General features: G+C 44.0%; 1 protein-coding gene across 1 annotated transcript; it reads left to right on the top strand.

The window, feature by feature from the left end:
- Positions 1–2,025: 2,025 nt before the first annotated feature.
- On the top strand, positions 2,026–10,277 carry BRK1 (BRICK1 subunit of SCAR/WAVE actin nucleating complex). Its single transcript, XM_046679136.1, has 3 exons — positions 2,026–2,183; positions 9,275–9,357; positions 9,631–10,277. Exons 1-3 carry the CDS (start codon positions 2,066–2,068, stop codon positions 9,655–9,657), a joined length of 228 nt encoding a protein of 75 aa, XP_046535092.1. The 5' UTR covers positions 2,026–2,065; the 3' UTR covers positions 9,658–10,277.
- The last annotated feature ends 2,501 nt before the right edge of the window (positions 10,278–12,778 follow it).

Raw genomic sequence — 12,778 nt, 5'->3', positions numbered from 1 at the left:
GATCCCCAAGTTCCGTGAAGCGTATGATGGACTGAAAGAGAAGATGGGGACCCAGTTCCCTTATGCTGAGGCAACCTGCCGCAGGAAGCATTCATAGTTGCACCAGCAGCCTTCCCTCTGCAGCCCTGCATCACACATCAGAAACAATTTCTACAATGAAGAATGACCACACTGGCAAACCCTTTAATGGAGGACTGCCTGACAGCAAGTTCCATGAGGCATTTAGAAAAAAGCTCCAAAAGTCAAGAGGAACATTCTTCACTCTGGACAGCAGCATATCCTTCAGTTGTTTGGAATTACAGGGGAGATTCTGGAACAGGTGTGTAGGAAATCAAGCAAAAGAAGAGCTGGGCCTGACTCGTCCATGGAAGACAACTGGATATTTTTTAAAAAAGTGATAGATATGTGTATTTCGCTTTCTGCATAAAAAGAAAATGTAAACTGATCATGAGTGCATACTTTGTGAGGAGTCAGGCACTGTGCTTATTAGAGTTTCATTTATCCTTTCTCACCTAATTCTCCCAACAATCCTAACCCATCTATGCTGTTCTCCTTGTATTACACGTGAAGAAACCAAAGCTCAGAGAGGTGAAGTGACTCCTCTGTGGTAGACTCAGGATTTGAAACTGAGATGCCCTACCTTTAAAGGAAAAGCAGGTCTATCTGACTTCTCTGTGACTTGCGGTGAGCAAAATACTACTTCAACAGGATCACTTAGGAAGCTGAGTCTTGAATGGCAGAGAGCCTTCGGGATGCCTGGGGTTCGATATTTATTATTATTTTAGAAATCATTTATAGGAATACATAGGAGAACTCAGATAAACTTTAACCTGTTTTTAGAGTGGTACAGTAAAAACATAGAGGAGTCTGGAACCAGCTGTTGAAGGTCCATCACTTAATTGGATGTGTGACCTTGAACTTCCATTTTCTTATCTGTAAAATGAGAAATCTCTTCCTGACTTCCTCCCACAGGGTTTGTGAAGGTCCAGTGAGGTAAAAGCTATAAAAGCAGCTTTATAGCTTGTAAAATCTTCTACTGTACTACTAAAGGACTGTTCATATATATATATATATGTATATATATATATACATACATATATATTTTAACAAAAGGCATTTACTGCACAAACCAGATTGTAAATATTCCCTAAAATAAAAATAGAATTGTCCAAATTCCACTACCTTGACAAGCCAGATATTAACGTTTTTGGTATATCCTCCTTGTCCTCAAACAGACAATTTCTGCATAGTTGCAATTAAAGAAAAATTTCTATTTTGTTTTTCCCCTTCAATCTATCATGTCATGTTGCCATAGTGTTCCTTAGCATTTAAATGACTGCATAATATGCTGTAAGTGGGTATACCAGCTGTTGAGATAGTTGTTTTTTAATAGATTACACTTGAAAGAGCACCTTTGTGCCTAAAGTTTTTTTTTCTTTTTCAATGATTTTCTTAATGAAATGATTAGGTCAAAAAGTTTGAAAAGTTTTACAGCTCTTGCTAACAATTTACACATTTCCTTCTGAAGGGACTGTGCCAGTTTACAGTGTGACCAGTTATTTACGAGCCTATCAATTTCCCTTTAGTCACAGGGTATTAACGTTTAAAAAAAAATAACGTTTTGTTCATTTGGTAAATGCAAGGTGGGACATCACCTGTGTTGTGTGAAAGGCATTTTTTAAATGACATATTTAAGGTGGTTCAATCGGCTATGCCCATCTTACTGCGAACACAGATCGCAAGCTTAGTTTGGAGCAGGTCACGGACGGGTTGACGCGGGACCACGCGCCCTCTAACGCCCATAACCGCCAGCGACCCCGTGGGTCTTGGGTAGGGGGCTCTTGGCGCGTGCGCACTCCACTCTCCCCGCCCTGGTTGAGGCGACAGTTTTCACAGGCGTGGGAGCAGAGCGGAAACGCAGACCAGGACATGACATCGCGCAGGCGCACCACAATGCCTGTGGATTCGTGAGCGCCCGAGGATGGGCGTGGGCTGGCGGCGCAGGCGCACTGGCGGCCTGCAGGGTCGAGGCGCCTGCGCAGTCGCTCTTCCTTAGGCGGCAGCCATGGCGGGACAAGAGGATCCGGTGCAGCGGGAGATTCACCAGGACTGGGCGAACCGGGAGTACATTGAGGTCATCACCAGCAGCATCAAGAAAATCGCGGACTTTCTCAACTCTTTCGGTCAGCGGGCGCGCAGGGGAGGCGGGATGGAGGGAGGCCTTTGAGGCGTTTCGGCAGGGACGCTGAGAAGCTGTGCGGGGGCTCTGCCTGCTGGGCGCCCTCGGGTCCTGCTGGGTTTCGCTTCCTCCGGGCGCCACCTTCCCCCTCCCGCCTTGACCCTTGGGCTCCCTGGGCAGTCCCTGGGTGGTTATCTTGCCCCTGCTGAGCTCACCGGCTTCATCGCCGTCACCCCGACCCACTGACTGGTCTCGGCTTCCCGGACGTGTCGACGGCCCCTGCCGCCCTCTGCGCCTCTCCTCAGCGGCCCCCGCGTCCGTTGTGCCCCGCTTTCCTGCCCGCTCCCCGTCTCCTTCAGCGTCAGGTCGCAGGCCTCTAGTCGCCCGGTCGGCCGCTGTCCTGGCGGTCCCCGCCTGTCTCCCGCGCGTGCCCTGCTGGGAGTGGTCGGGGGGAGGTCGGAGGGAAGGTCCGGATCGCGGACGGCCGTGGGCATCTCTGTGTGGCCGGTATCTGGTCGACAGCAGGTGTTCTGGCTGCTTCCAGCGGAATCCTGCCTGGGCTCGGCCTGCTTCCTTCTGCGTTGTTCCGCATCCTTCTGGACAGCACGCCTGTGACAGGCTCCCACCCCGCGTCCTCCAAGTGTTTCTTTAGGAGGACTGGGCGCCGGGAGACTTTCTTAGATAATCGCAAGGCGTAGCGGTGACAGTTAGTGATCTCTTTCCAGCTGGTGTGCTTCTGTCCCACTAATTCAGCAACATGAAGCAGTTAAGATTAAGTAGAGGAAACCGATGTGTGAAAAGACTTAGAAACGAATTAATTCTGTTCTGGCTGGAGGACTGAAGAGTCCTAAGGAATGGAAAGGTGACAGAAGATGCGTGTACCAGGAAGCATCCAGAGAGCTGGGTCTCAGGACAGGGTTCGCTCTCAGTCACTGGGGACACACAGAATAAGAGCCGTTTCCTGCGTTCAGAGAATTTCTGTCTGGACGATGAAACAATGGCAACTTCAGAACCAAGCAGAGCATCGTTTTTGTGTTGATGTGCTTACCTGCAAAGTGTGGAGGATTATAATCTTCTCATGTCTTGGGATGGTGGGTAATGAGAGAAGAGAGTGTTGTATGTGTCAGTGATACATAGTCATGCACGTTGCTTGCTGTAGAGGTCGTGGCTGGGAATGGTAGCCAAGAAATCAGACCTCATGTACCCTGAAATTTTTTTTAAGTGTAAGTGAAGGAGTATGGTTTACAGAAAAAGATACATGGGTTTGGAGACAGGAGAGTCAAGTTCCAAGAGGCTAGACTAATTGATTTTTTTTTCCTGCTTCTTCTCCCCAAATCCCCCCTGTACACAGTTGTGTGTTTTTAGTTGTGGGTCCTTCTAGTTGTGGCATGTGGGACACCGCCTCAGCATGGCCTGATGAGCGGTGCCATGTCTGTGCCCAGGATCCGAACCAGCGAAACCCTGGGCCACTGCAGCAGAGCGCATGAACTTAACCACTCGGAGATGGGGCCGGCCTCTAGACTAATTGATTTTGATGAACTGAAAACAGTTGAGACATACTGACCTATTTACCCTGCTAATCAGTCCGGGTTTTCTCAGAGTTTTTGGGGTTTTTTTTTCATTCTTTGCAAACTCTTTCCATGTTAGTTCTTGTAATTAGTTTCTCCTGTTTTCCTAGAGAGCTAAGCTGTTACTGGGGGTTCCTCACAGCGTTCTTTATTCATAACATTCCCTATCCAGAAAGGCCAGATAAGAGAAACCAAAATATGGCCTGCTAGGGAAAGGGTGGAATGACAGGATCACAGCTTTGAGACTTTGGCTTGGTCTGGAGAGGCAGTGGAAGGTAGTTGGAAAAATCATGACATGGAGACTTTCACCTTTAAAAAGAAAAATTAAAAGACTTCGTTTATCTGGTAGGAGTTAATATCTGATATGTACACACAGAATAGCCAAGCAAAGTATTAAGAATGTCAGTTCAGGGGCCGGCCCGGTGGTGCAGCAGTTAAGTTCGCATGTTCCGCTTCTCAGTGGCCCAGGGTTCGCCGGTTCAGATCCCGGGTGCACACATGGCGCCGCTTGGCAAGCCATGCTGTGGCAGGTGTCCCACATATAAAGTAGAGGAAGATGGGCATGGATGTTAGCTCAGGGCCAGTCTTCCTCAGCAAAAAGAGCAGGATTGGCAGTAGTTAGCTCAGGGCCAATCTTCCTCACACACACAAATAAAACAAACCCCAAAAAAAGAATGTCAGTTCCATCAATAAAGCATCTAAAATAAGTCAGGGGCTGGCCCAGAGGCGTAGTGGTTAAGTTCCTGTGCTGGGCTCCCGTGGCCCTGGGTTCACGGGTCTGGAACCACGTGCACGGACCTAGCACCGCTTGTACAGCCTCACTGTGGCTGCATCCCACATGAAATAGAGGGAGATTGGAAACAGATGTTAGCTCAGGGCCAATCTTCCTCACACAAAAAATTAAAAAATAAAATAAGTCAAATTGGGGCTGTATTTCAAAATTTAAAAGTTATCTAGCATCTCAGTCCCCCAAATTTGGATCCAGGCAATGTAATGATTTCATTTCTGACTACTGAATTGTATTAATAAACTTTTAATAATACACATTTACCTTTGACGTAAATCTTCTTGACATACCAGACCCACTAAATTTTCAGTGGGTGAGTTTTGAAACTGACCGAAAATCGAAGATTTTGAGCTTAGGATTTGCAAAAGAGAAATGTCCTTTTCTTGCTTTATAAGCAAGGAAATATGTGCTCTGAGAATTTATCAACTGTGTGTGAGTCACATTTTGTGATCAGATCGAGAATAAAGGCTTTTCTTTTTATTTGAGATTTCCAAAAAGTTCTAGACTGAGGAAATAGACACACAGAAGTCCAATCTTTAGGAGCTAGAAGAAATGGCTTCCATTCGCTTAGCTGGAATTCTTCCTTAAAGTGATGATAATGGCCTAATGTTTGAAGTAATTACTAAGTAGTTTTTGAAGATTTTAGAAAGTGAATTTACTGCCTTTAAAGAAAAGAACAATTAATTACAAGTAAGAACAGAATCATGAAGCAAGATTAAAAATTAAAGCAATTTGACGTAACAGGTGTGCCTGAGGCTAGTTCCTGAAGACTGACAGCTATCCTGATAGAAGAGTTTAGACAAAGACCAACAGGCTGAGAAACTGAATAAATCATAAGGGTAGACTTGACTACATTGTCTTGGCATTCGATGAGTCAGGATGAACGTGTGTGGGATGTATTTTCCCAGTCTAAGCTCTTAGCATAATTCCTCAGTTCTGGTGTATATCTGTGGGGCTTGTATTGTGTTTATGCTAACATGATTTGGTGGTGCAAAGAATTAACAGGACTTTGAAGGGCCATCTGGAGCTCTTTGAAAATGGCAGCAATCCTACAATCCTTACCCTGACCACAGAGTCTGTGTGGGCCATGTGCTTTGGAGAGGGAACTGTTTTTCAAGATAGCTAATGACTTTCTGAACAGCTGTTACTCTGGGATTCCAGCTGGTGAGAGTAGAGTTATGATCTCTTTGTGGTTTTCTCTCTTGGTGTTGGAGCACCACCTGAATCTGAGGACACAGAGATCATAATGCAGTGATAACTCCTAACACTAGGCCTATTCTGTTCTTTGGAAGTGAAGTTTCTAAAAATGGATCTTCACAGATGATAGCTTTTCATTTTTCTACCTTTTCCCCCCTGATTCTAAAGCTGTGTGCAGAGAAGTGTAAAGAAAACACATAGAGAATGTGGCTATTTTAACATATCAGTTTTTATACTTAGTCAACAAATTAGCATGCCTCTTGTGACCCCAGGTGTGTCAGATGCTGTGAGAAAGGAATAAATGAGAATAAACAGGCATAGTTGCCACTCCTAAGAAATTTGGAATTTTGTTGGAGAAATAAGACTTACCTGCAAAACCAGTTAAAGAAAAAGAGAGTGTTGATTTTTATAGGCTAAGGTTATGTGCAATAAGAGTTCAGAGAAGGAGCTGTCTGGTAGCTGGCATTTGTCAGTAGTGGTAATGTATACGTACCATCAAGCACCCTGAGGAGGACAACTGGCATTTTCAGTTAATGTCTGGTAATACGTACACATAAATGTACTCTGGTTTCAGATTTGTCCAGCTACTGAATGCTTTCCCAGTATTCTGTTTGAAGCAGTATGTATTTAATGGGATCTGAAATATGATTGAAGTTTCTGGAGTTGAACATTTTATTTTTCTCACCAGTGCTTATCCGTGTAGGCCAGTAACATACGGAAGTGTTGTTCTTGGAGTCTGATTCATTACCAGATTGACAGAGCTAGAACAGGATAGCCATCCAGGAAGGAACCCTCCCTTTCACCACCTCACTCCTCCAGATAATTTTGGCCTGTCTCTTTTTATGGCATATGACAGGTTGTCGGTGATGACATTCATGCAGTTACTGAAGAGCATGCGTGATCTGCCTTTGAGCACCTAAAAACCAGACTGAAAGAGATTTAGTCCTGTTGGGCATTCCTGGCAGTGGAATCCAGGAAAAGGAGGATGCTTAGGTGCTTCTACTCGAGCTAGACCTGGGGATTAGAAGATACACACTAGCAGATTAAAAAAAAACAAGATTAAAAAGGATGAAGAATGTCCAGAATCGGCAAATCCATAGAGATAGAAAGATTAGTCGTTGCCAGGGGCTGAGAGGAGGCAAAATGGGAGCGACTACTAATATATTGGGTCAAGGTGTTTTAAGGGATTATGAGAATGTTCCACAGTTAGATTACGGTGATAGTTGCACACATTTATTCTAAAAGCCATGGAATTGTATACTTTCAGTGGGTGAACTTTATGGTATATAAATTATAGGTCAATAAAGCTATTTTTGAAAAAGAATAATGAAGAGTAGCAATGAAGATGGGTGAGTGGTAAAGGATCTCATACGGAAACAAAAAGAAAAAAATGAACTAGAAAGTGGAAGAGTTGGGTTAGAAGCAAATTTTAAGAGATGTGGGGAATAAATTATGGCCTAGAAGTTCAGATGGGTGATAGCTGTGTGTGGTGGGACAGTGTGATGGGAAAGAGTACCATACTGGGCAGTGAGGGAACTGGCTTCTGAACTCAGCTCTGCTGCTATTTTGTCCTGTCAGTGATCCAAGATGGGCCTCATTTTCCCCACTTGTAGAATTAGTGGAGTCACACTAGAGTCGCTCTTTTGTCCCACTAACATAACAGAATCTATCATTTTGTTCAGTAAACATCTCTGTGCCAGGCAAGATGCTAAGGTTACAAAGAGTAAGAAGAGGCAGGATCTGCCTTTTACTAACTGATTCTAGTGGGAAACAGACATGTCAATAAATTATAAATTACAAGTATATAAATAACGTTTGGCTTTGTAGCATTAATGGTTGTTTTAATAGTCTCTTGTAAATATGGCATACTTATCAAACTATTCCTAAGTAATAGTGGTGAACATTCTTGTTTGTTAAATCTGTTATCCAAAGGGGGAAATGATAACCTAAGACCGACTTTCAGATTGGAAATTCAACCATAAATATTTAGGTAAGTACAGAAGAGGGAGAATTATATCCATCTGGCACAGACCTCTCAGAGGTCTACTTTGAACTGAAGCTTGAAGGAGAATGTTTAGTCAGGCAAGATGAGTAAGATTTGGACGTATTGAAAGTTGAGGAAGATCAGGGTGTAGGAAGATTTGTTAGAATGGGTGCCAGAATGCTTTTGCATAACAGCCAGGGCGGAGATGGAAAGGAAGGTTGTGAGCTAAGTGTTAAATCACTGAGTGGGAGAGTGTCTGGGGGCGGATATTTTAGACTTAAAAAGTGAAGGTTATTGAGAGATGACTGAGCAACAGTGTTGAAGGAGGTAGTAGGAAATAATTTGCCTGCCCAGAAACCTTTTTCTCCCGTATGTTGAGAATAGTTGGAGGAATAGTAGTCAAGTAGTTTCTGTTCGAGAAGTTTGCAGAAGGAAAGGTATTTTAGGGGAAAGGTAGGTTTCATTTTAGGGGAGGTGGTGAAAGAAGACTGGAAATTTCGGTAGAGGAAGAAAAGGAATTTTGCAGATGGAATGTGGGCTCCAAGTGTTCTCTCGTTCTGAAACGCTGGATCTTGATGAAACATTAAGTACGCCCCTGGAGTAACTGTAATGATGTGACTTCTGTGACCTCAGAAACACTGGCCCCTTCCCTCCTCCTCATGGTCTCTGCTGCTTTCCTGGCCTCCACTTTTCCTCCCTATCGAGAGTATTTTCTTCCTCTTGTTATTTCCCATCTCTTGAAGCTCTTAGTTTGCCTGTTAGCAAACGGCCATCTCTACAGCCCTGGTTAGTTGTCTATTGCTGCCATGACAAATTACCACAGTGTAGTGGCTTAAACAACATAAATTTGTTATTTTACAGTTGTGTAGATCAGAAGTCCAACACTGGTTCACTGGGCTGAAATCCAGGTGCAGCGGAGCTGCCTGCCTTTCTGGAGGCTCCAGGAGAGGTTCTGTTCCCTTGCTCATTGGGTTGTTGGCAGAATTCAGTTTCCTGCAGCTGTAGGACTGAGATCTCTACCCTTGCTGGCTGTCAGCTGAGGTACCCAACTTCTGAAGGTGACTTGAATCCCTTGGCTCGTGGGCCCCTTCCTCCATCTTCAAAGCCAGCAGTGGCAGGTTGAGTCCTTCTCATACTTCGAATTTCTTCTCCTCCTCCTGCCTTTCCTGTCTACATTTATGGACTTGATTAGATTGGGCCCATCTGGATAATCCAGGATCTCAAAGTCCTTAAGTTTACTCACATCTGCAAAGTCCCCTTTGCCATGTCGGATACATATTCAGAGGTTTTGGGGGTTAGGATGTGGACATCTTTGGGGGCCGTTGTTCTCTGCCCACCACATTTGGCAGGAAGCTCAGCAGATCCACGCTAAGCAGCTGTGCTCCTCAAGTACTTCTCACCTTCTCCTCTCCGCTCCCCTGCTTTGCTTACCCACTCCTCTTTGTCCCCTGCATGATATGTCATTCCTCTTCTTCAACTTAGGCTCTGTGTGTGTGTTTCTGACTGTGTGTCTGTGTCTGGAATGACATTAATCCTGAACATCAGTCTCCTTTTGCCAGATATGTCTTGTCGTTCAAGACTCGCAACACTAAACGAGAAATTGACAGCCCTTGAACGGAGAATAGAGTACATTGAAGCCCGGGTGAGTATGATGGGCCAGGTGCTTCCTCATGAGGCTAGGCAACCGCTGTGCAAGACGGAATGCACATTTCCGCTAACTGCTGAAACAAACCTGCACGCAGAAACAGGCTTAAAGAAGTTAAGTGCCTTGCCTGGATTTGAACCGGTTGTCTGGGACTCCAAAGCTGTTGTCTTTTCTACCATTCCCAATTACCTAGGATCTAAAATAAGATATATTTTTTTTAGACCCCTCTATCCTTTTGAATTTATCTAATTGTCAATTTTCCTTTGACAGGTGACAAAAGGTGAGACGCTCACCTAGAACTGTGCCATGCTGCTGCTGGGAAGTTGCTATACAGAACACAGGCCTACGTGGGAAAGGCCCCAGCAGCCTTCAGCTCCTTCTTCTCTCCTTAAAGAGCAACAGGGCTTATTCTTGTTTTTCTTTTTTCAAAAATGTGGCCTTTGGGCTCTGCCATGTGCATCTGGGAGTGTGATGTGGCATGTGGGGAGAGGTCCAGGGGAAGTCTTGGAAACAACATTAGGCATTTTACCTTTTCAGTAACATTTTATAGAACTACTTGTCAATGTGTTTGAGGCATTCAGAGCCCAAAGCCTGGGACTCTTTGTTAAGGTCCTCCCCACCTCTCTCTTTCTCTCTCTCAGGCTTTCTTTACAGCTCTCATTGCCTCTGCATTGATTCTATAAGCAGTGTGTGTCCCCTTCCTACCTTTGATGGGGGGTGGGAGGCAGTCCTGGCTGAGACACTCACGTCCTGGTAGGGTGGCTGCCAGAGAATGTTGTTGCTATCCCAACAGTTTCTTGTCCTCTTGGGGAGGTCAAGCCCAGATCCCCAATTGGCTTGAAGGGACATTTTCAGAGTTTTCTGTCATTTGGGGTGTCTTTGCCTCTCATATTTCCCGAATAAACTCCTCAACTTGATCTGACTGCTGTGATTGTGGTGGGGAGAGGAGCTAGAGATGGGATTCACCTATTCCACAGAAATCTGATGTGTGGGATTATTATTCTAACATAAAACTTTCAGATGTAGCTGTTTGATCAAAGCCCAGGTGGCTCACTAGCTGGAGCCCCCATATTTGGACTTGAGCTGACTGATTCATCCTGGGACTCCCTTGGTCATTCAGCAGACATTTACCAAGTACTTACTGTGTAGGCTCGTTATGCTCCAATAAAAGATACGATGTTGAATCAGGCGTGATGCTACAGTCTGTTGAAATACCAGCATCCACACTATTTAACCACAATCCAGGGCAGACTGTTAGTTTTATAAGGTACAAACTAAATGTCTCCTTCTTTTGAAGAGCAAATAGTTTAAACAGAAAAGTCTAAAACTTTTCATTCTAGCATTCAAAGCTTGCTATAAACTTGTGCCAGCCTAATTATAGAGGCATATCCCCTATATAGAATCTCCATTTTAGTCACATAGGAGTCATCATACTTTGTACACACTCATTTCCCTCTATTCAATTCGTACTTGCCTTTCAAAGTCTAGCTCAAGCTAGGCTTCCTCCAGGAAGTTCTCCCAGACTTGACTTTTTCATTCAGCACTTGCCTTTTCTTTTTCTGAGTCCCTCCCATCCTCCCATGCTAACACTGCCCTTCAGCTCTGGGCTTGATTTTGTTAGGAATTGTTCTCTGATGTAGTGTCTGCAGGAGCACCTTTTCCTGTAGTATTGCCCAGCTGGGTGCCTTGCAGAAGGCACGTAGTCGTAAATACCAGTTGAACTGACTTGTAGAGCTGAAGCTGCTTTGTACTGTCACATCTTTTTAGAACCCCTGCTCAGACCTTTAGAAGACCATTTTAAGTAGTCCCTTCATTTAAAGATGGGATTTTTACAATGGAGACAAAACAGACATCCTTTACTTTGGTAAGTGCTGTTTTCGAACATTGTTGAGCTCATCTGTAGCGTGCTTTTAACAGTCTCTTGAATTTATTATTCATAATAGTTCCCCTATCCTTTCCAGGATAAAGAAAGAAGTACTTCTAAAGCTCAAGTTTGGGTTATCTGGTGCTCTGCCATCAATTTAACAGATATTTATTGAGTTCCTCCTATATGCAAGGACTGTAACATAAGATAGTAATAGGAGCAAAAGTGATGGTAATCTATATAAGCAGGAAAAGCCCTTCCTTTAATGAGATTATATGTGAAAAGACTTGATAATTTTTTTATGGTCCTATAGATACTAATCTGTTAATTTATTGATATCACAGTAATACTTCTTAAAAATTTAGTGCTCTGAATAATACCATGTTGCCAATGGTAATCTGCTGGTTGTAAGGAAACCAACTGGTAACATTTGGGGTAGGAAACGAGTGAACCCATCCTTGTCTAGTAGTAGTCACTCCTCCATCTTACCTGACACTTTAAGGTGTCAGCATGCCTTTCTGGGTTAGCACCCCCTTAGGAAACGATAAACAGCTAGTGCTGTCTGAAATTTATTGAGTGTGACCATGTGCTAAGTGTGCTGGTTTTTATGCACTTTATTTCATTTAATCCTTAAGCCCCAAGAAGTAGGCATTCTTATCTCCATGTAACCGATGAGGAACAAGTTTAGAGAGGCTAAAACTTGCCCAAAGTCCTGTGAAGTAAATGAAGGTGCTGGAAGTTGAGCCTCGGCTTAGCTGACTCAGACGACTGTGACCGTTCTGCGTCTGCATGCGCTGTGAGCACGCCTAAAACTCACTTTCTCGTTTCTAGTCCGGTGCCCGTTACTCTGCTCATGTGAGACACTCTTTGAGCTGTTGCCCATCTCTGTCAGTGTTGTATGCCTCCTCGCCTTCCTTTTGTAAACGAGGCTTCATGGGTTTTTCTTGCTGTGTCTGACGAACACTGTTTGCATTGATGTTTGCGTTGTCTAGTTTTCACTTCCAGCTTCCTTTCTCTGAAGGTTTAATTCTATGTGGTATATTCTGGAAGTCTTGCCTAAGGAATTTAATCAACTCTAGTACCTCCTCTGGTGATCTCGGGGTTAGAGATGCTTCTGGAGCCCAAAGAAGCAGCTACATCTGCCTTCTGAAAGACCCTGGTCAGCCTCCAGAGACTGCGATTTCACTCTCAAGGCATACACATCTTTACTCACAGGTCACTGCAGTCCATAAATGTGTTACGCTGACCCCCCCATTTAGTTTGTCCCCAATGTGTCACTTCTTTGATTTATGCAGTTAGAGTTCTGATAGACTAACATTTCACCCTCACTGAGGATGATAAAGCTCTGTTTTATATTTTAACCTCTATTTACTCAATTCTGTTTTTTTAAAAAAGCATAATGTTTTATCTTTATAACAAAACTAAGACACTGACAGGATAGTTATTTTGATTTGAACTATCAGGAGACTGAGTTTTAGAGAGGTTAAATATGCTGAGGTTTTCAGAATCCAAATTGTTCTCAGTTGCCACATAATGAAAAACTGGATTGAGTTC

Source organism: Equus quagga, chromosome 1, assembly GCF_021613505.1.
Source record: "Equus quagga isolate Etosha38 chromosome 1, UCLA_HA_Equagga_1.0, whole genome shotgun sequence".
Lineage (NCBI taxonomy): Eukaryota > Metazoa > Chordata > Mammalia > Perissodactyla > Equidae > Equus > Equus quagga.
Note: the sequence above shows the minus strand (reverse complement) of the source record. Positions and strands in the feature narration are given on the sequence as shown.

What these genes read in the sequence shown, in the direction of transcription:
- BRK1 (XM_046679136.1), top strand. Translation starts at nt 2,066, where the DNA reads ATGGCGGGACAAGAGGATCCGGTGCAGCGGGAGATTCACCAGGACTGG. An exon ending in GGACTTTCTCAACTCTTTCG is followed by an intron (nt 2,184 to 9,274) that starts GTCAGCGGGCGC and finishes TCCTTTTGCCAG; the next exon opens with ATATGTCTTGTCGTTCAAGA. An exon ending in TAGAGTACATTGAAGCCCGG is followed by an intron (nt 9,358 to 9,630) that starts GTGAGTATGATG and finishes TTCCTTTGACAG; the next exon opens with GTGACAAAAGGTGAGACGCT.